Genomic DNA, 21,824 nt, shown 5'->3' with positions numbered 1-21,824 from the left:
CCTGGGTATATCCAAACCGTCCATCGTCCAGACATGCCATATTAGACAAGAAGCATGATAAACAAGGTGCGAGAAACCAATACACCGCGTTTTCAAATGAAAAAGCATCAAATGCAAAGAACCAAAGAGCCCAATCAGGCTCGGAAATCGTACATGCGAACCTGGTAATCGTCACCACCAGTAATGAAGCGGCTGTCACTCAGGCCGATACAGTTGACGGCAGCAGTGTGGCCTTCGTACGTATCTTGGCAAGTGGGGATGCGAGGGTCCCAGATCTTGACCATGCGATCGGATCCGCCAGATGCAATGCGAAGAGTGTCAGCAGAAAGCGCCCATATTCCTTCCAAGTGGCCAAAGAAGGTGCGAAGGCATCGGCCGGTGTTTGTCTCCCACAGGCGGATGGTAGCATCGATGCTGCTAGTGATGATGTACCTCGGAGGTTCCTGGCGGTCCGGGTCCTGGTCGAAGGAGGACCCGAATGGAGAAGGTTGCGCAGACAGGGATTTCGACTCAAGCAGAGGGGAAAGTGTGTTCACGACAGCATCGCCGTCCCTGGATGAAGTGCTGATGTGGTCGTTCTCACACTCTGCTAGATGGTTTTCGAGTTCGATTTCTCGCGGCAGAGCAATCACCTGCTGCACCGCCCCAATATGATTGGGGAAGACTCGGACACAGGTCTTCGTGTCAAGGTCCCACAGACGGGCCGCACCATCATCACAAGCTGTCAGGACTGTGCGGGATTGCGTATCGATCTTAACAGCATTCACACAAGCCGGGTGGGGGAGAATAAACGTGGATTTGTCCTTGAAGTTCCAAATCTTCACAGTTGTATCCACGGACGCGGACGCAAGCAGGGTCGCATCGAAGTGAAGAGCGATGACTGCCTCGGTGTGCCCGTTATACTTGGAAATGCATTCACCTGTGCGCCAATTCCATACCCGGATGCTGTGGTCCAGGCTGCCAGTGATCAGTTTGGTATCATCGAATTGAAGACAGCGCACTCCAGCCCTGTGGCCACGTAGCGTGCGCAGCTCTTCTCCCGTATCCAGATCCCAGATTTTGACAGTGGAGTCATAGGAGCCCGTCATCAAAACGTTATCCTCGAACTGCAGGCACATAACGCTGTCGGTATGGCCGCGGAAGACCTTGACAGCGCAGCGCCGGTGCTTCCACTTCATCCCAACGACGAATCGGTCGCGGTAAACGTCCTTCCAAGGTCGATACCGAGTCTTAAAATACTCATCGTCATCCTCAGAGCGATGAGCAGCCGAAAGACAGTGGCGCTTTGACAGTGAATTGTTAGATCCCTCCGTACCAAACTTGCGCTTTCCAGAAGCTGGAGACTCGACCACGGAGCAACTCTCGCTCGTGACAGCCTCGCCGGAACGGGTGGAGGGTTGATTATTGCCCCATGTCGTGGCCCGCAACTCGATTTCGCGTTTCGACTCCCGGAGACGCTTCCGATCGAGCAAAGGCAAGCCCCATCCACACTTGTTGCACTTGCGGCGAATGTGTTGCTCGCACATCCGGTGCCAGACAACATCATCGTCGGCGAGAGCCCTCCAACGGTGTGAAACTTGTGCGGCTCGGCAAAGAGAGGCTGTGTCGAGGTACTGTAGGATTTTGAAGGAGAGCTCAGGGGGAAGGGCCGTGAGGAAGTCGATTCGAATGAGTTCGCGAACACTCGCCGAAATAAACGACAGTTGCGGAAAGCAGCACTGTGAGAGAATGCCCTGCAGCATCAGAGTCCGTTGTTTCGCGGGCGCGGCGGAGAACAGTGACCAGACATGCGCGATGCCTTGTTGATCACTCTGGGGAAGCGTCTCGAGTTCCTGTGGCCTGTTAGCAACCCCACAAATCATATCTCATGTTCAAGTCAACGTACCTTTTGTAACTGGCCCATTGAAACCTCATCGGCTTGACGCCTGCACGCCGAGTCGGGTTGGTGGCGATAGCAGAAGCTGGCATTTCTCGGCCGGGACCCGGAAGGCGTCCCTACCCCCGAATGCAACGGCGTAAATTGTCTGGGGTTGTACTTCTCCAGAAAGGGTGTGACATTTTGCCTCGCAAGTTCAGCGAGAGCATCGTTGGAGGCGGGAAGCGGAGAGCGGTTGGACTCGGTGTTCTCAGCGCTCCCCGCTCTGGCCGACGCAACGAGATTCTCCAGGCTGGACGACATCTTCGAGGAATCGCCCATACGTCGTATCCGGTGAGACGGAGAGAGACAGTCGCTACCGCGGGGCGAGATGCGGTCTCTTGGGTTGGGCGATAAGGCTCAGACGCTCAGCATCTGCATGCCAATTTCGATCAAGCGCTTGCCAACGAGGCAGTCAGGTCTGTTAATAATATCGAAAAACTCTCCCAGTCAATAGAGAACCCACAAGGAGTGCTCGAGAGACAAGATAGGGTGCGAGTGAAATATATGACGGAGCGTGGTGAGTACCCTGAGCGGTCGAGGGGAGATAACGGGCGGTGTGGCAAGATTTAGTGAGAAACAAAGGGTAGAGGAGGCGAGTTCGAATAAATATGTCGGAGCTGGTCAGACCGCTCCTCGATTGCACAATCCGCTTGAGTCAGTCCAGAATGCTATGAGCCCATCAGAAGAAATCATACTCCTCGATCACGCAAGAAGAGAACCAAGCCGCCACACCTGACCCAATCCATCACGTGATCTCCGATGGCGCCATCTCCACCGCCTTACCCTAAATCACCTCATCATTGCTGCTGCTGGTGTGATTGCTCAATGCCAGCCCCAGACTGCCCTCTTGAGGACCTTGGGGACTTGGTTATTTTCTCGGCCGTGATGTGACGCATCGCTGTTGTGTTGACTATTATTGAACGGGTGCTCTGTCTGGTTGGACTTTGCCCTTCTGGGGAGTCGGAGCTCCCGCAAAAGCAAGGTAAGATCGCTACTTGAATGCTAGCTCCTCTTTTTCACCCTCGTGGGAGGTTGCACAAGCTGTATACCATGGAGAAGCTCGTTATCGGTAGATATTTTCCTTATCAACCACCTGGGTGATGCTAAGGCGATGCAACTAGAGCTCTTGTTATCGCCTACTTGCACCATTACGATCCTATCATCTTCGGCCTCGCATTCTTGAGTCGTTCGCCTACTCATTCCCTAAAATGGCGTCTTCACAGTCCTCATCGGCCTCCAGCACCCGTGCAGCACTCGGCCATGATGGCCATCGTGACGCCCAATCGAGGCCTCAGTTGGACACCCTCATTTCTCACCTGCTTGCCGCAAAGCGTTCTCTCTCCTCCATAAACCATGTCTGGCGCGCCAATGAAATTGTTACGTCATCTCGTTCCGCTCTCGAAGAAAGTGTTGTCCTCTCTGCGCGGACGGGCTTCTTGCGTCGGGGCCTCAACCACCAGCTACGACTCCTCTATAGCGTCCGGTCAGAAGTGGAGGAGATCTCGTACCGTGGACGGGAGGACTTCTCCGCCTCGCTCAAGAATCTGGATACCGCCGACACTCGGCTAAAACAGACGTTGGATCTCCTCCGCGAGACCATGGTCGATCCTTCTTTCCGACCCCAAGGCGAAGATCCCAAAAGTCTGCACGACTTCGTGGACGAGAGGGGCGTGGAGGAGCTCCATACAGCAATGAAAGAGTCGATTGATCGTACAAACACTGCCCGCACGGAGCTGGATACTTCTAACCGCGAATTTGATGATGAGCTGGACTCGATCAAGAAAGCGCTCCACCACTATCGGACAGCCACCAAACTGGCTTCCTCTCGCGCATCGGCATCGTCATCCGCATCTGCATCGTCATCTGCTTCCGACTCTGGTCTCCTAACTCTATCATCCATGCCCGGGATGCTACAAGCCCTGGAAATGCACGCGCAGGAAATGGCCAGTCTCCTTGAATCACTCGTCCGGCACTTTGATCTTTGTGTCACGGCTGTGAAACACACCGAGGGCGGCGGTGCTGCTGCCCAGTCCATTACCGGTGATATCCCTGCCGGCGCGGGTGCCATGCCCAACATTGAAGAAGAGATTCATGCCAATTTGAATGCACCTCTTGATCCGTTAACAGGTTCGGAATACCAGGAGATGGTTAGCGTCTTGATGAAGGACGCAGTCGAAGCGGAAGATGTGGTCGTGGAGATCCAGGATCGGATTAGCGAGATGGAATCCACCTTTGACCAAATGCTCTCCCAGCGAGATGCGCTTCAGTCGGTCTCTAGGGCCACTGCCGAGGTGTATCGCCACCTGTCCACGCTTGCATCTACTCGACTCCCGCGCTATATTTCTCAGGCACACAACTTCACCCGTGTCTGGCACGAAGAGCATGACCGAATCAACAACGGTCTAGGCGAGCTCTCCGACCTGCATTCGCTGTACGATGGCTTTCTGAATGCATACGACAGCCTCATTCTCGAAGTGGCGCGTCGAAAACATATCCGACACCGGGTGGAGAAGGTCCTTCGCGAAACCAGCCACAAGCTTGACCAGCTATACGAAGAGGATGTTGCCGCCCGCGAGGCGTTTCGCGTGGAACAAGGTGATTTCCTCCCCTCTGACATTTGGCCCGGAGTTGGTCGGGCGCCCATGCAGGTTCAATTTCTGCGCCTTTCAGGCGGCCACCTCGAAAGTACTCTGGCAGAGGGGCAAGAACCCGAAGAACCGGATACAGGCGACTACCAAACTGATATCAAAAAGGCCGCCCAAGATGGGGAAGGCGAATCGATACCTGATCTATCCAAACAAGTCGTCGAACAAGCCTATGCGCGACTCAAGGCACGAACCAGAGGCGTTGCGTAAATCACGCAGTCATTCAACTCTTGACGATTCCGCTTCACAACTCCTTGATCTCTCTCTCATCTAGCGCGGCGTTGTCCCGAGTCATCTAGCATTTTGAATCGATCTATTTGCAGTCCTTTTACAGTGTTTATGATATCTCATGTGTCGCTACCATTTTCTTCGCTTCTCCCATTCTAGGTTTCAACCGCGCCACAAATGATGAAAGCTCAATTGGTCTGATACTTTGCTCACGATCATCCTCGGACACTGTCAGATTCTGCCCTGCCAGATGGATACTCTCCGCCTTTTGGGGATGTAACCGCTGCAGGTGGTTTACTTGTCATCGATCGATGGCGATAGCAGCGAAGGAACATGACGTTCAAAGAGAGCGCTGATAGGCCGGTTGGATCTTTCCTAGCTGGTGCTTGGTTAGATGCCAATAACATGATACTGTTCATCAATTGTAGTCAATTCCTATATAATGTGACGCAGGTATCGTACTAGAGTTATATCCAAATGCTCCATCCGTATATGCATTTTCATCAATTCATAAAACCCGTGTCCATGAACATGCAAAAAACCCCATGCGGATCTATTTCTTCTTTTTTGTGGACGACGCAACGAGACGCTTCTTCATATGCTTGGGCATCTTTTTCGATCGTTGCTCACGCTTTTCCTCTTTGACCTTTTGTTTGTGTTCGCGTTTAGCATCTTTGTCTTCAAAACGCTTCCCACGCGGCTGTTTCTTCTCGAACGGGTCACGAGGCTGTGCGTCATCTTCATCTCCACTGTCCTCGGACTCCGAACCGGATACAGAGACACCGCCGCTAGCATCAGACTCGGCATCTTCTTCCTTCTTGCCGCGCGCTAGGAGATCACCATACACCAGGTCGGCGCCGCTGCCATCACGAATCTTCTCCGCGTCGCGCTCAACATCATAGACCTGCTCCAAAGTTTGGGGAATGTATTGCTGCCGGAAGACGGCCGTGTCAACTTCCTCAGACTCCTCTTCTCCGTCGGCATCTGTACGGGCCGCAAAGAGCTTCTCAATGGCATCGACCATCTGTTGATTCGAAGAAGTGATCTCCGCAGGCCCTTCAGTGGCAATGATGAACTGGAACACTGTCCGTTCAGACAGCGTGTGCACGCCCTTGCGACGGAAGAAATCGCTCACGTTCTTAATATCCATGCGCAGGAACTCCAGACTGCGGGGATGATCGTGCTCGACACTTTGGCTGACATCGATGATGTAGAGGCGCTCCTTGTGATAGAGAATATTGTACTCGCTCAGATCAGCGTGCACCAACCGGCAAGTCTGGTACATCACGCGCATAAGCCCCAGCAATTCGACGTACAGGCTGTGCCATCGGGCTTCAGGGTCGGAAATATTGAACTCCACGTCCTTCAGACGGGGAGCACCTAGTCCCTTGGAGCTGCCGAGAAAGCCCATGACCAAAACATGTAATCGAAGGAAGATCGGCTCGGGACAAGGAATGCCGGCGGTGTGGATGCGTCGCAGATTGCGCATCTCCTTCTCCGCCCACACTTTCACCATTGCTCGGTTGTTGCTCTTGTTGTATCCCTGGCGGAATCGGTACTCGCCTGTCACATACTTGTCTCGGTCCTTGAATACCAGGATGCTCGTCTTATAGACCTTGATCGCTCGGTGTTGGGGGGCTGCGTCCTCGTCGTCGTCCGGGAACGAGATGGCATGGTACACGTTGGCCTCTTTTCCAGTCGAGAGGCATCCGTGAATCTCAGAAACAAGGCCTCGATTGATCATCTGCAACAAAATCATCCGAGTACGTGGGTCCAGCACTTGCTCCGACGTCGCTCGATCCGACTTGTCTCCTCCGCGCTCGCCTCGAGTTGACAACCCGGCCTGCTGGTCATCGAGCTTGATTTTGGCGGCATGCCGAGTCAATGACTTGGCCTGGTCGTCCACGGAGGCGTAGGTGTTCACCGTCGGTTTCTGCGTATTAGTCTTGGGATATGTCCATTTCGGCACATTGGGGTCGGCGGCCAGGTCGTTCAGTTTCCGTTGGCGGTTGTAGGCTTTGGTCAGATCGGCGGAATTTTGAGATAAGAAATCGCCCTGATCCATATCCTCCTCGAAAATATCATCGTAGTACTCTTCATCGTCATCCTCTTCCTCTTGTTGGCTGGTGAGATTCTGCTCCGCCAAGTCAGACTCGTTGCTGCCTGGGTTCACGTAGCCTTCGTTGGGAACGTAAGTATGGCTTGGGTGAAGGCCATCAGCGAGCCCAGCAGCTTGAACAGGAGTCTCGGCAGGCGCCATGATTGAAGTGTCACGGAAGAGAGAATCGAATCGTCGACTTTTTTTTTCTGTGGATCAAGTGAGTCCCTCACCGCCCGGCAGAACCCCGCGCCCATCAACACGCGGATTCGCTTCGCGTTCTTTCTCTGTCGCGCCATCCCGAGAGCATCGAGCCCGCCTGTCACGTTCTTTCTGTCTTTTCGGGTCCTCCGAAGACAACTGTTCTGGACCAGCCAGGGCGCATATATCTCTCATTACTACACGCAGTCGCGTGATGCCCAGTTGTTCTAGGGGATTTTCGCGTCGCGCGTCTCGTCAAGATGTATGTCAAGCAGATTATCATCCAAGGCTTCAAGAGGTATGTCCCTGTCCCAACTCCTTTCCAGGGCCGTGTTGCTAACTTACGAACTGTAGCTACAAGGACCAGACGGTCATTGAGCCCTTCTCCCCCAAACACAATGTCATCGTGGGTCGCAATGGTTCTGGTAAAAGCAACTTCTTTGCCGCCATTCGCTTCGTTCTCAGTGATGCCTACACCCATCTCGGAAGAGAGGAGCGCCAGGCTCTTCTACATGTACGTGTTCCCGGGGACGATCGCGGATGCACTTACTGACCCCAGGCAGGAAGGATCTGGTTCCGCTGTGATGTCTGCCTATGTCGAGATCATCTTCGACAACTCAGACGATCGGTTCCCAACTGGCAAGCCTGAGCTTGTGCTCCGTCGGACGATCGGTATCAAGAAGGACGAATATACACTGGATCGCAAGAATGCCACCAAGAACGATGTTATGAACCTCCTCGAGTCCGCTGGTTTCTCACGATCGAATCCTTATTACATCGTGCCCCAGGGCCGAGTCACTGCCCTAACTAACATGAAGGACTCTGAACGCCTGGTTTTACTCAAAGAGGTCGCCGGTACGCAAGTCTACGAAGCTCGCCGTGCGGAATCTTTGAAGATCATGAATGAGACCAACAGCAAACGTTCCAAGATCGACGAACTTCTGGATTACATCAATGAGCGTCTTGCCGAACTCGAGGAGGAAAAGGACGAACTTCGAAACTACCAAGAGAAGGACAAGGAGCGTCGGTGCTTGGAATATACCATCTATTCGCGCGAGCAGCAGGAGATTGCGGCTGTACTTGATAACCTCGAGGAACAGCGACAGAATGGCGTCGAGGATGCAGACAATAATCGTGATCAATTCGTTGAAGGCGAGAAGGCGATGGCCCAGATCGATGCTGAGATCGCAGAATGCCGACAGCAAATCGAGTTCCTAAAGGTGGACAAGTCTCAACTGGAGGATGAGCGCCGCGATGCCTCCAAGGCCTTGGCCCAAATCGAACTCCAGGCCAAGTCGCTCATCGACAACCAGTCCGCTACTCAGGCATTAAAGTCTCGCCATGATGCCGATCTGAAGTCATTGCAATCGGCCATCCGCGAGCGTGAAGGTGAACTTCAGGAACTTCTCCCTCGGTTCAATGCCTCAAAGGACCAAGAAGACGCCATCAAGGGGCAGCTCACTGAGGCGGAGACATCACGGCAGCGCTTGTATGCGAAGCAAGGCCGGAACTCGCGGTTCAAGAACAAGTCCGAGCGCGATAAGTGGTTGCAGATGGAGATCCGCGAGAGCCACACGTCCATCAAGTCCGTCCAGGGAGTCGTTACCCAGACTCAAGAAGACATCAAGGAGCTGGAGAGCGAGATTGCCTCCTTGGAACCCGAAACCGAGCGTCTGCGAAAGCAAATTGATGGCCGTGGCGACAGCATGCACTCGGTAGACCAGCAGGTCCAGAGCGCCAAAGAAGAGCGGGACCGGCTCATGGATCAGAGAAAGGAGCTCTGGAGAGAAGAGGCCAAGCTAGACTCTGTTCTTTCTAACGCTTCCCAAGAGGTGGACCGTGCTGAGCGCAACTTGTCCCAGATGATGGACCACACCACTAGCCGCGGAATTGCAGCAGTCCGAAGAATCACTCGTCAGCATAACTTGGAAGGTGTCTATGGCACATTGGCCGAGCTATTCGACGTGAACGAGCGGTATCGGACCGCCGTCGAGGTCACCGCCGGTCAGAGTCTGTTCCACTACGTCGTTGATACCGACGAGACTGCGACAAAGGTTCTGGAAGTCCTCCAAAAAGAAAAGGCTGGCCGTGTGACATTTATGCCCCTGAACCGTCTTCACTCCAAGCCTCTCAACATGCCGCGAGCCAGCGACACAATCCCCATGATTGACAAGTTGCAGTTTGACCCTGCGTACGAGCGAGCTTTCCAGCATGTGTTCGGCAAGACCATCATCTGCCCCAACCTGCAGGTTGCATCGCAATATGCTCGCAGCCACGGCGTCAATGCCATCACCCCGGAAGGAGACCGCTCTGACAAGCGCGGTGCTCTAACTGGTGGCTTCCACGATTCTCGCCAGTCGCGTCTGGACGCAGTCAAAAGCTTGGGCAAGTGGAGGGACGAGTATGAAACGAAGCGGAATCGCGGAACCGAGATTCGCAAGGAGCTGGAGAAGTTGGACCAAGTTATCACCAAGGCGGTTGGTGAACTGCAGAAGCTGGAGCAACAGAAGCATCAGGTGCAGAATAGCAGTGGCCCGCTGCGACAGGAGCTGCGAAGCAAGCGTGACCTGCTACAAAACAAGACCGATACGCTCGATGCGAAACGCCGCGCTCTTCGAAACGTCGAGGCCAACTTAGCAGCTTTGAACGACCAAGTCAGCGCGTTCGAGGCCGAACTGTCTTCGCCTTTCCAGAAAGCTCTTACGAGTGAGGAGGAGGCTCGGCTGGAATCATTGAGTGTTACTGTTCAGGGTCTCCGTCGACAATACCAGGAGCTGTCCGGTAAGCGAAGCGAGCTTGAGGGCCGCAAGTCGGTGCTAGAAGTCGAGTTACGGGAGAACCTCAACCCGCGTCTCGATCAGCTTCTTAACCGGGATATTGATGAGGCTGAAGAGCAAGTCCAGGGCAACCTCAAGGAAACTCAGCGCGAGCAGAAGCGCCTTAGCCAAGCTCTAGAGAAACTCAACAGCCGGTTGAAGCAAGTGGACACGTCGATCGAGGAAGGGAACTCTCGCGTCACCGAGCTTCAGCAGCGCAACTCCGAGACCCGACGAGAGATGGAGGACTTGGCCCGGTCTATTGAGAAGCATCAACGCCGTATGGAAAAGAGCATGCAGAAGAAGGCCGCGCTCGCCAAGCAGGGCGCCGAATGTGCTGCCAACATTCGTGATCTTGGTGTTCTTCCAGACGAGGCGTTTACGAAATATAAGAATACCGACTCGAACACTGTCGTGAAGAAACTCCACAAGACCAACGAAGCACTGAAGAAATACTCGCATGTCAACAAGAAGGCTTTTGAGCAGTACAACAGTTTCACCAAGCAGCGCGAGACCCTGACTTCCCGTCGTGAAGAGCTGGACGCATCGCAAAAATCGATTGATGATCTCATCTCTGTGCTGGATCAGCGCAAGGATGAAGCAATCGAACGGACTTTCAAGCAGGTCTCTCGGGAATTTGCTAACGTCTTTGAAAAACTCGTCCCTGCTGGGCGTGGCCGCCTGATCATTCAGCGCAAGACGGACCGTACTCTGCGGCCCGAGGATGAAGTAGACTCGGAGGACGAGGAGGCTTCACAAAGTGTCGAGAACTACGTTGGTGTCGGTATTAGTGTGAGCTTCAATAGCAAGCATGATGACCAACAGCGTATTCAGCAGCTTAGCGGTGGGCAGAAGAGTATGTCTCGACTATCCCCTTTTTTCCCCCTCCTGTATTGTCTCTAACCTTGCCTTTTCCAGGTCTCTGCGCCCTGGCACTTGTCTTTGCTATCCAAGCATGTGACCCTGCTCCGTTCTATCTGTTTGATGAAATCGACGCCAACCTGGATGCCCAGTACCGGACGGCAGTGGCGCAGATGCTCAAGTCCATCTCGGACTCGACCAATGGGCAGTTCATCTGCACCACTTTCCGGCCGGAGATGCTGCATGTGGCTGAGAAGTGTTACGGCGTCAGCTTCCGACAGAAGGCCAGTACGATCGATGTGGTCTCGCGGGAGGAGGCGCTGAAGTTCGTGGAGGAACAGAAGACGTGACGGCGGTGGTTATGATCTGTGTGTGTACATTGGACATTTGCTTCGGATGGACTGGCTGGCTGGCGCATGCTTATTTTTCGTTTACTACAATATCCATTGCTCTTTCTTCCCAACCATTGAATATATTTTGGAGTCCACATCCATGGTCTAGTTTTCTAGTTGACTCTGTGGAAATGCAACGCTGTCGTTATCACATCAGCTCCTCTGGGGCATACACATCTATTTTATGGCTCTGGGGCTGACTCTCCGGTCCATTCCACGAGGATCTCCTCTGGCACATCGCGCACCAGGATATGGACATGTTCCAACGCCCTGACGCTCTGCAGGCCAACCCAATTCTTAAACCACATCACATGGGACTGAGGATCTGGGAACCGTTCGGGGTCCTGCGCCAGGCGGGCCACGAATTTCTTCTGCACAAAGTCCACGATCAGGGCACGCGACTCATCCGTCAAATGGCCCTCGTACGACTTGACCGCAATAGGCGTGCGCAGCCAGACGACCAAGTGCGAAATGCCAGGACTGACACCGTAGGGCCAGTCGTTGCGAAGGATCTTGTAATCCTCGGGATCCGCAAAAGGGACCGGGTTCTTGAAGGCGAAGACAGTCCCCGCTGGAGCTGCCGTGGGCGTGGCGGTACTATTAGACCCTTCCGACTCTGATCCCGCGGGGGAGGTCGGCGTGGACTGCCAGTTTAGCCGGCGCTGGCAGATGTACTCCATCACGGTGCCATAGCGCATCTTGGTTTCCCGCGACCAGGCCAAGTATCGGCGGAGATCGGAGGGCCGCCGCTTCAGTGCGCCGAGATCGTCTCGTGCTGAGGGGGGATGGGCACGGATGAGTTCGGGACTTGCTGGGGACTGCGAGGATGACTATGATCTATTCACCTACCGATGATGTCCTTTAGGTCGTCCCAGTCGTGTGGCACGAAGTCCGCGTCGTTCATGGCCAGCAGCTTGTGGTCGAGCTCGGTGAGGTTGAAGGCGGGTGGTGGCTGGGTCATGATGTCGAGTTGAGCCACCAACGCATGGAACACAGGAGGAACTATAGTCGTAGTGGCGGGGGATGTGGGTGGTGGAGTGCACGGTGTTTGTGTTCAGGAACACGCAACTGGAACGGGAACAGAATTCCCCCACGACCCCAAAATAATTCCCCAATTCCGCCATCGGCCCGTCCGCCTCTACTTTTTCTTCTCTCGTCCCCCACTCCCACTCGCACTCCTCCCACTTTTTCCCTTCCGCCTTGATTTGATCCTATTCGAGGATTCTGCCCACCATGAGGTAGGTGTCTCACTGGCTGCAAATTCTCGACAATGGCTCACCACTCCAGTGCTACCGCCCTCCAATATCTTCCTTACGCCGTGGCCGTCGTTGCCGTTCTCTGTGGCTATCTGATCTTCGGCAGCAGCAGTATGTTGCCTCGATCCGTTCATATGGTGGCGAAGAAACTGACCTCGCGCCGCTACTCACAGAGCCTCGGAAGGTCCTCATCCCCACCGAGTTCCAGGACTTCGTGCTCAAGGAGAAGACCGAGGTCTCCCACAATGTCGCCATCTACCGCTTTGCCCTGCCCCGTCCCACTGACATCCTGGGCCTGCCGATCGGCCAGCACATCTCCCTCGCCGCCACCATCGCTGGCCAGCCCAAGGAGGTCGTCCGCTCCTACACCCCGATCTCGTCCGACCACGAGGCCGGCTACTTTGACCTGCTCGTCAAGGCGTACGCCCAGGGCAACATCTCCAAGTACCTGAGCGAACTCCAGGTGGGCCAGACCATGAAGGTGCGCGGTCCCAAGGGTGCCATGGTCTACACCCCGAACATGTGCCGCCACATCGGCATGATCGCCGGTGGCACCGGTATCACCCCGATGCTCCAGATCATCAAGGCCATCATCCGCAACCGTCCGCGCAACGGCGGCAACGACACCACCCAGGTCGACCTGATCTTCGCCAACGTCAACCCGGACGACATCCTGCTCCAGGAGGAGCTGGAGAAGCTGGTCAAGGAGGACGATGGATTCCGCGTTTACTACGTGCTCAACAACCCGCCCGAGGGCTGGACCGGCGGTGTGGGCTTCGTCACTCCGGACATGATCAAGGAGCGTCTCCCCGCCCCGGCATCCGATGTCAAGATCCTTCTCTGCGGCCCTCCGCCCATGGTCAGCGCCATGAAGAAGGCTACCGAGTCCCTGGGCTACACCAAGGCTCGTCCGGTCAGCAAGCTGGAGGACCAGGTGTTCTGCTTCTAAGGGCTTCGGTGCCTGGGGGTGCGGATGGTCCAACCTGATCTACCGGTCCTGTGCGGGAGTTGACGGGGTGTATATTGGCGTGTCCGAGTGTGGTTTCGATATTGTCTATAGACTTAGTTTCCATCGAGCAAAGATATCACTAGCTGAAGAATCCTTCCCCCGTCCTCCCTCGATCGTATACTCCGGGTGGAGACCACGTGACCCCCGGTGAGTCAGCCAATCGTGACTCGTGGGCGAAAAAAAAGTGACCCCGTCGCGCCTTCCGTACTTGATGAGTCTGCGAAGCGGGGCCCGGCGAGTATTTGACTCTTTGCGACTGTCCTCGTGTGCACCTGCCACCCTCCCTGCCTCTCGCTCTGCTGCTGCCTGTGGCTTCCCCCCGTTGGCGCGTTTCAGCACCTCTCCCGCAACCATGGCGAACCTGTCCGCCTCCATTGAGGGCCTCTCCCTCCAGTCCACAGACAAGAGCTCCAAATTTCAGGACTGCTTCCCGTCGTTGAACCCCATCGATATCTACCGCGAGCATCTTGCCGAGGAATTGGCCAAGGTCTCCGGTGTCGACGCCGAGAAGATCTTCCCTCGCATCGCGTGGACGGCCACGCTGGAGAAGGGTGATCTGTCGCTGGCGGTACGTGACAACCAGCACAATGCTGGCGCAGAGTGCAAGACTGACACGGCGTGTTTGTAGGTCCCTGCTCTGCAACTCAAGGGGAAGAACCCCAAGGAACTGTGCGCTGAATTCGCCGCCAAGTTCCCCGAGTCCGACCTCATCCACCCTCCGACAGCAACGGGCCCCCACTTGCAATTCTTCTTCAAGCCTCAGCCTCTGGCCCGCACCGTCCTCCCCCGGATCTTGACGGAGAAAGCGGCGTATGGAACCAATGGCAACCAGGGTCTGAAGGACCCATCAGACCCCTCCAAGGGCAAGAAAAAGATCATTGTCGAGTTCTCCTCGCCCAACATTGCCAAACCTTTCCATGCCGGTCATCTGCGCAGCACGATCATCGGTGGTTTCCTCTCCAATCTGTACACGGTCATGGGGTGGGACGTGGTCAAGATGAACTATCTGGGTGACTGGGGCAAACAGTACGGCCTGCTGGCCAACGGCTACAAATACTTCGGCAGCGAGGAGGCTCTAGCCAAGGACCCGATCAACCACCTGTTCGAGGTTTACGTCAAGGTGAACGTCCTCGTTGCTGAGCAGGCCGGCCCGATCAAAGAATTGAAGGACCAGATCAAGGCCAAGAAGGACAAGGGCGAGGATGTCGCCGCCCTGGAGGCAGAGCTGGCTCCCCTGGTGGATGCCAGCGAGGACGAAAAGGCCCGCCGCTACTTCAAGAGCATGGAGGATGGAGACCCGGAAGCGCTTGGTCTCTGGCGCCGATTCCGTGACCTCAGTATCGAGAAATACAAGCAGACGTATGCCCGCCTCAACATTGACTTCGATGTCTACTCCGGAGAATCGCAGATCAAAGCCGAAAGCATGGAAGCTGCCTACGAGCAGATGAAGAAGGCTGGTGTGTCCGAGGAGTCCGATGGCGCCGTCATTGTCGATTTCACCAAACACGGAGCCAAGAAGCTGGAGAAGGCCATCATTGTTCGCAAGGACGGTACCCCGCTCTACTTGACTCGTGATATTGGTGCGATCACGGAGCGTGACCAGGCATATCACTTTGACAAGATGATCTATGTCGTTGCCATGCAACAGGATCTGCACTTGGCCCAGCTCTTCAAGATTACCGAATTGATGGGCCACAAGGATCTGGCCAGCCGCTGCCAGCACATTAACTTCGGTATGGTCCGTGGGATGAGCACCCGCAAGGGTACCGTCAAGTTCCTGGATGATATCCTGCAGGATGTCGGGGACAAGATGCACGAAGTCATGAAGAAGAATACTGTCAAGTACGAGCAGGTTGCGGACCCGGTGAAGACCGCCGATATCTTGGGTATCACGGCCGTCATGGTACAGGATATGACTGGCAAGCGGTATGAACTTTCGATCTTCTGCTTGATTATCTCATGCTAATTAGGTTTTAGTATTAACGGCTACGAGTTCAACTTGGAGGCCATGACCTCATTTGAGGGCGACACGGGCCCTTACCTGCAGTACGCCCACGCCCGTCTGTGCTCGATGGCCCGCAAGGCGGAGCTGAACATGGATGAACTCCACACGGCCAACTTCGATCTCCTCACCGAGAAACACGCGGTCGATCTGACCCGCTTGCTTGCCCAATGGCCCGATGTGCTCTTGCAGACTGCTAAGACTCTCGAGCCCATCACTGTCCTCAGCTACCTGTTCCGTATGACGCGCATGCTGAGCTCGAGTTACGATGTGCTCAAGGTGGTCGGCAGCGAACCCGAGCTGAAAAAGGCCCGCATGGCCCTGTACGCTTCGGCTCGCCAAGTCCTGCACAATGGCATGCGGGTGCTTGGTCTCAGCCCCGTGGAGCGGTATGTTTCCTTTTCCCCTTTTCCAAGACGTTTATACTGACAGTCTTCTCTTTAGAATGTAAATCGGGGATTGTGATTCGGTGTTGCATTCCGGTTTGGTTCGTTTCCACGATACAATATCTCTTATTTCTTTTGTTATGCATCCGGGACCCGTGAGGGATGAATGAAACATTATGATTATGCTGTATTCTCTTAGTAGATAAAATTGCATCAATTAATCAGAAAAAGCAAATCCCGATTTTTTCCAATCGGGCTCCAGTCGATCCCATAATTTCGGGCGAGAGTCGACTTGACGGAGATTCTCGTGCGAGATTATCAAAGACTGGCATCTGGACCCTGAAAATGAATAAGCATACCCCAGATAGACTCGTCTATGATGTTCCTGACTGAGAAGTCGATAGACGCCGACGCCGCCCCAAGGTCGGGGACCATATATCTTACCTAAGCCCGACCAGCCCCAAACGAATGATCGCCACTACTTCGGGGACCACGTATCGGACCCTGGAGAGTCTAGATAGAACGGACTCCTTGCTTACATGAATCTCTGGTTTTCTCGTGGGGCTAATATGCAGGTTTATAGGATGGGATCAAAATGTATATATATATGTCTGGTATGCATTCCCCGGAGCCCTATGCAAGTATAGCCCTGCAGTCATATCAACCATGGCCAACGAGATTCCTTTGGAGGAGGCCAGGACTCCTGACCTGGAGCGCAATGACAATCGTCACTTTTTGAGAAATCATACCGTGCGAGATTTCTCCTGGCAAGACCTGACTGTGACGGTGAAAGATCGTCAGACGAAGAAATCGCGGGATCTGATCAACAGCATCAGCGGACATGTGCAGCGCGGTATGCTTTTTAAATTTCATGTTATACGGTCGTTTCTAACACTGCGTAGGAGAGCTCATGGCCTTGATGGGGCCGTCGGGCTGCGGCAAAACCACCCTGCTCAATGTATTGGCTCGACGTTCCGCGTCGGGGGCAAAAGTCCTCGGGGATAGTTATGTCAATGGCATCAAACTCGACTCGCGTGTCTTTGAGCGGATTACCTCGTATGTCGAGCAGGAGGACGCCCTGATTGGGTCGTTGACCGTGCAAGAGACGTTAAAGTTCGCGGCGGATCTCTCGTTGCCCAGGTATGTTCCTCCAGGCTGTTATCATTCCCCCGGAGACTAATTTCTGGGGGATATTATCAGTAGCGTCTCAAAACGACAGCGTATGGACCGCATCGACACTCTTATCGAAGCCTTTGGGATTCGGAATCAGGCGAAAACTCTCGTGGGAACACCCATTCGGAAGGGAATCAGCGGTGGCCAGAAGAGACGGGTCAGTGTTGCTAGCCAACTGATTACCTGCCCCAAGATATTGTTCTTGGACGAGCCAACCAGTGGACTGGACTCAACGGCCAGCTTTGAAGTAATGTCGTATGCGAAGGAACTTGCTCGCGCCAACAACGTGAGTGTCGCAACTATCCAAACCTAAATGCAGCAACTGACACCTAGATTCCACAGCTCATTATCATTGCGAGTATCCACCAACCATCGACAACCACCTTCCAACTGTTCGATCAGTTACTCCTCCTCTCGGGTGGACGAACATGCTTCTTTGGGCCCGTTTCGAACGTGGAGAGGTATTTCCGTGACATTGGATATCCGATTCCCTCACAAACAAACCCAGCCGAGTTCCTCCTGGACATTGTCAGCGCAGATTTCTCTAGCTCCAAGGAAGCGGCCCAGGATCGTGTTCAGAGGATCCAGTCCGCCTGGGCAGAGTCCGCTGAGGCATATCAACTAGTAAGACAAGTGTCAGCGCAAGCCCGAGTGACTGAGAAAGAGCATGGAAGACTCTCCACTGAGGACCTGGTTCGACCAAGTGCAATCGGGATCACCACTGCTCTACTGCATCGCTCTTTCATCAAGAGCTATCGTGATGTCGTCGCTTATGGGATTCGAATTGTCATGTACCTCGGTATGTGGCGAAGCCATTTTGTGATATCCGGAGGCTAATGGCTAGTTTCCTAGGACTGGCAATTATGATGGGCACGGTGTGGTTACGGCTGCATCCGTCACAGGAGTATATCCAGCCTTTTATAAACGCGATTGTAAGCTTTTTCGGAACATGGATACTTTTGCAAATCTGACTATCTTACAGTTCTTCGGTTCAGCGTTCATGTCCTTTATGGCTGTCGCCTATGTGCCAGCCTTTCTGGAGGACCGCGCGACTTTTGCCAAAGAGAGGGTCAACGGCTTATATGGTGCAACTCCATTCATGGTGTCCAATTTCCTCATTGGCCTGCCATTCTTGTGTATGTGCTTCGCATATTCTAGGACCTTGTCTTTGAGTCTAACGTGTGGTATAACAGTCCTCATCTCTCTTCTATTTTCCGTCGTTTCATACTGGCTTTCCAACTTCCAGCCCACTTCGGAAGCATTTTTCACCTGGGTTATGTGGATATTTCTGGACCTTGTGGCTGCCGAGTCACTGGTGGTCTTTGTGACAGCAATATTCCCCAATTTCGTGATTGCACTTGCCCTTGTCGCCTTCGCCAACGGGCTGTGGATGAGCGTGGGGGGATTCCTTGTGACACCGACCATCCTTAACCCGTTTTGGAAATATGTCTTTCATTACATTGATTATCAGGTATGTCGACTTCCCTTAGACATTTTTATATTTCTGCTAATCTCATATCTATAGGCGTATGTTTTCCAGGGTATGATGGTGAATGAGTTCTCGCACAGAATATACTCGTGTGGTCCTCAGTGTCAGTGTATGTATACCACTGACCTGGCATCAGAATGCAAGATTCGTGGGACTGGCGTGTTAGAGACTTATGGGTATGCGACTGGGAGGACAGGCAAGTGGGCTGGCATTTTGATTGGCATTATTGCTGTGTATCGCCTTTTGGGATGGATTGCCCTCTCCTTGCGCAGAACTTGAAAGCTGATCATGGCCGCACACCATGTCATCTCCGATTAAACAATTCTCTACTCATGTTTCTTTAATTGATGTTTTTATAGAATTGATCCGGAAATATTACTGTTCTATAGTTATACTCTTTGATTTGATCCGACCACGTTTCTTCATTTTTATTCTTGATCCGGCGGATCGACTCTGAGTAGATATCTATACATTCTCTGTGTTCGTCCTTTGACTATATTCCGAGCAAAGCACCCTTGGTAGTTGCTGCCAGTTGAATCCGCCACAACCTGTGCTCATTCAGCGCAAATATTTCCCCTTCTCTTCCAAAGCAGAAGTTCGCAGCGCCACCGTCAATTCGGATGCGCCCCAGCAGGACACCTCCGGGGGACCAAACATGGATACCATCCCCACAGCCACTGTACACGTTTCCCTCAAGATCGCACTTGATGCCATCTGGGATACCTGCGTCTGTCATGGCGAAGAGCCGGCGGTTCATGAGGAATGGCTCTCCATGATGAGTGGAGAGGTCAAAGGCGTAGCTGGATATGATACATTAGTTGAATTCTATTTTCAAAAGAATGTCCGAGGACGTACATTGTTGAAGCAAGGGAATCGTCCGTCGTCCCATCACCCCGCACGCGGTCCGTATCGGTGATATAGACCGTCTTTTCATCCGGAGAGAAGCAGATTCCGTTCGGTCGCCCGAATCCATCAGCCATGGCTCGAATGCTCCCGTCCGCAGGATTCCACCGGTACGCCTGGCTTGGTAGACATGGCTTAGGTCGGAATCCTTGCATAAAGCCATAGATCGGATCCGTGAACCAGATGGACCCGTCGGAATGAACCACGACATCATTTACCGAATTGAATGGCCGGCCATAGAAATCGGACACAAGCAGTGTCGCATTATACGGGGCAGTCGTAGACATGGCATACAGTCCGCTGGGCTGTGTCATCGAGCCCTGGCTGCAAATGAGGACTTTGTCATCGCCGTAATTGACACCACCATTGCCCATGAGGATGGAAGGCTGGATCTCCTCGCAGGTGACTGGGTCATTATTTAGATTGACGCGAGTGATTTGGATCTTCGGCTGGTTTTGCGCATCGGTGCATCGGTTACTGGTGATGAAGAGGTGTTTTGTCGCGGGTATGTAGATCCCTGCTTCATGGGCGAAAGGGTAGTCTTTGTTTTCTGCGAGTAACTGGAGGGTTGGAGCGGAGCCCAGAATCGCGCGGAACCGCTCATCATGGACCTGGAAGGGGTTGTTCTCCGACTGCGCCATTGTGTTTTAGTTGAGCGAGGTTGGACGCATGAGGGGCATGAAAGGGTAAGTCTTAACAAATGCTGTCTCGGTGTTCCTCCGAGACCCGCCGTTATCAAGACCGAGTTCAAAGATTCACGATAGCGACAATCAACTTCTTCATGAAGGATATTATTTCTGGGAACAACTAGATACCATTAATTCCAGTGAATGTTGTCTCTTCTAACAGGGCGGCCAAACTATACCCCATCGATATCGAGGAGGCAGGCGAAGAGCTCTACAAGTTGCCAAACATTATCTCGAGAGTCTTGAAAACCCTCATACTCTTGCAGAACTAGAGGCCCATTCGAGTTAGTGCATCTTGGTCTCCACACTTGCGCCAATCGTGAAGTGCAAAGTTAGCGAACAAATACTGGCTACTGTGCAACCGCACGACGTGGCGACCTGATGCCTTTGAGGCTCTGGCGTTGTAGTTGCGTGGGGGATCTCAGAGGAGGAAGCGTATTCCATCTCTCAATTAAACACCGTTTTCACAATGATCGTTCGGCTTCGCAGTAGCTAGGTTTTGGTTGCTGGCTTCGCGATTTCGAGGTCGGCGCCACTGTGTGCTCATGGACAGAGCAATGGAATGGATGGTGATTATGCTCTGGGTTTTTATTTTCAAGTGAAGGAACCGCTGGCAGCAAGATGGAGCATTTTCATAATCGGCATCCAGTCCTCAGAGACTAGGAGGTAGCTGAGGACTTTTTAGAGGATAGTATCCATGCCCAGCGTAACAAGACCGAATAAACAGATCCTAGGTACCTCAGGGCCCTATGTTAAGTAACAGCCAACAGTTTTTGTGACATAATACTGCTTCCTCTGTTGCTTTGAAAGTAATCCCCGTAGCTATACTAGAGGTGGCAAAAGCCACCAAGAAAATAAACCGGATTAACTACCCTCGATGGCGTGCGAAAAGTAAGGAGTTTTGAAGGATCCCGTTCGCATTAAGTTCATGCAATGAAGACGGGATGTGGAAACATGTCAAGAACTTTTGTGCAGTCACTGGAAGGTACATCCTTGGTCCCTGCTGTTGTCCAAGCTGTTCAAAACACACCGCAGGATCTCAACGAAACAGAAAACTCGATCTCATCACGAGGTGCTGGGTTTCACAATCAGGATATCATGGCGAACCTGTATCTTTGCCAAGATGCAGTCACTGGCAATACCTGATAGGAGGTCAGATTATTCAGTTTTATTGTATCTAAGACACAGTCAATAGATTGGCAGCAACAGGCCCTATCGTGGGCAGTGTGAAAGATATTGGCGTGGCTCAGCGCAAGCCACAGGGTGTGTATTGCGATCAGCAGGTCCATTCCCTGTGCAACATTCGACGATCCCAATAATCTTGTGTACCGAGACGCCCCGAGTGCCGGGTCTGGGATTGAGGATACGTGTGCTTGTCCTCGAGTTGACGAGTGGATGACAGCGAGGCGATAGCTGGTGGCGATCAATTGACCTGCTTCATGCGAGTCATGAACCGGACAACACCAGGGATTGGGAAGATGAAGAACCTTGACGGCAGGATTGAGGACCCAATCCGGGATGGCATTCGCGTCCTCGTTCTCTTGGTCTGTCCAAGATGGTCTGTGGCAAGATGAAAAGGAGCGGTGAGGGCGTTGACCTGGGGAGCTGATGGTACCCCCGCAAGGTCAAGCAAGGGATAGCGCACTGTCTCCCGGTTCCGAGTTGAGTGGAGGATTCGAGCAAATGACAGACACGAACCATTACATATTCTCAAGTTTATGGAACGTGCCCCGGAGGTGTCTGGGAGTTGCCGTGCGGATT

General features: G+C 53.4%; 9 protein-coding genes across 9 annotated transcripts; 5 read left to right on the top strand and 4 right to left on the bottom strand.

Annotated features, from left to right (window-relative positions):
* Positions 1–134: 134 nt before the first annotated feature.
* On the bottom strand, positions 135–2,197 carry N7474_003532 (F-box/WD repeat-containing protein; the record flags this gene model as incomplete). Its single annotated transcript, XM_057194947.1, has 2 exons — positions 135–1,832; positions 1,886–2,197. 2 exons carry the CDS (start codon positions 2,195–2,197, stop codon positions 135–137), a joined length of 2,010 nt encoding a protein of 669 aa, XP_057056302.1.
* A 929-nt stretch (positions 2,198–3,126) lies between these two features.
* N7474_003531 (autophagy-related protein 17) lies at positions 3,127–4,773 on the top strand (the record flags this gene model as incomplete). The annotated part of the gene is made up of 1 exon (XM_057194946.1): positions 3,127–4,773. One exon carries the CDS (start codon positions 3,127–3,129, stop codon positions 4,771–4,773), a length of 1,647 nt encoding a protein of 548 aa, XP_057056301.1.
* A 571-nt stretch (positions 4,774–5,344) lies between these two features.
* On the bottom strand, positions 5,345–7,051 carry N7474_003530 (uncharacterized protein; the record flags this gene model as incomplete). The annotated part of the gene is made up of 1 exon (XM_057194945.1): positions 5,345–7,051. The coding sequence occupies one exon, from the start codon at positions 7,049–7,051 to the stop codon at positions 5,345–5,347; it is 1,707 nt and encodes a 568-aa protein (XP_057056300.1).
* Positions 7,052–7,350: 299 nt separating this feature from the next.
* On the top strand, positions 7,351–11,117 carry N7474_003529 (chromosome segregation protein SMC; the record flags this gene model as incomplete). The annotated part of the gene is made up of 4 exons (XM_057194944.1): positions 7,351–7,388; positions 7,445–7,604; positions 7,654–10,762; positions 10,825–11,117. The coding sequence occupies 4 exons, from the start codon at positions 7,351–7,353 to the stop codon at positions 11,115–11,117; spliced, it is 3,600 nt and encodes a 1,199-aa protein (XP_057056299.1).
* A 224-nt stretch (positions 11,118–11,341) lies between these two features.
* On the bottom strand, positions 11,342–12,120 carry N7474_003528 (GIG1 family protein; the record flags this gene model as incomplete). The annotated part of the gene is made up of 2 exons (XM_057194943.1): positions 11,342–11,934; positions 12,009–12,120. The coding sequence occupies 2 exons, from the start codon at positions 12,118–12,120 to the stop codon at positions 11,342–11,344; spliced, it is 705 nt and encodes a 234-aa protein (XP_057056298.1).
* A 309-nt stretch (positions 12,121–12,429) lies between these two features.
* Positions 12,430–13,364, top strand: N7474_003527 (cytochrome b5 reductase family protein; the record flags this gene model as incomplete). Its single annotated transcript, XM_057194942.1, has 2 exons — positions 12,430–12,543; positions 12,591–13,364. The coding sequence occupies 2 exons, from the start codon at positions 12,430–12,432 to the stop codon at positions 13,362–13,364; spliced, it is 888 nt and encodes a 295-aa protein (XP_057056297.1).
* A 271-nt stretch (positions 13,365–13,635) lies between these two features.
* Positions 13,636–15,855, top strand: N7474_003526 (arginine--tRNA ligase; the record flags this gene model as incomplete). Its single annotated transcript, XM_057194941.1, has 3 exons — positions 13,636–13,992; positions 14,053–15,350; positions 15,402–15,855. The coding sequence occupies 3 exons, from the start codon at positions 13,636–13,638 to the stop codon at positions 15,853–15,855; spliced, it is 2,109 nt and encodes a 702-aa protein (XP_057056296.1).
* A 623-nt stretch (positions 15,856–16,478) lies between these two features.
* N7474_003525 (putative ABC transporter) lies at positions 16,479–18,753 on the top strand (the record flags this gene model as incomplete). The annotated part of the gene is made up of 8 exons (XM_057194940.1): positions 16,479–16,665; positions 16,715–16,952; positions 17,013–17,271; positions 17,328–17,784; positions 17,838–17,917; positions 17,968–18,121; positions 18,179–18,456; positions 18,511–18,753. 8 exons carry the CDS (start codon positions 16,479–16,481, stop codon positions 18,751–18,753), a joined length of 1,896 nt encoding a protein of 631 aa, XP_057056295.1.
* A 214-nt stretch (positions 18,754–18,967) lies between these two features.
* Positions 18,968–20,018, bottom strand: N7474_003524 (SMP-30/gluconolactonase/LRE family protein; the record flags this gene model as incomplete). The annotated part of the gene is made up of 2 exons (XM_057194939.1): positions 18,968–19,274; positions 19,330–20,018. The coding sequence occupies 2 exons, from the start codon at positions 20,016–20,018 to the stop codon at positions 18,968–18,970; spliced, it is 996 nt and encodes a 331-aa protein (XP_057056294.1).
* Between the last annotated feature and the right edge of the window lie 1,806 nt (positions 20,019–21,824).

This window comes from Penicillium riverlandense, assembly GCF_028828495.1.
Source record: "Penicillium riverlandense strain IBT 135883 chromosome Unknown utg000002l_segment0_segment0, whole genome shotgun sequence".
Classification (NCBI taxonomy): Eukaryota; Fungi; Ascomycota; class Eurotiomycetes; order Eurotiales; family Aspergillaceae; genus Penicillium; species Penicillium riverlandense.
Note: the sequence above shows the minus strand (reverse complement) of the source record. Positions and strands in the feature narration are given on the sequence as shown.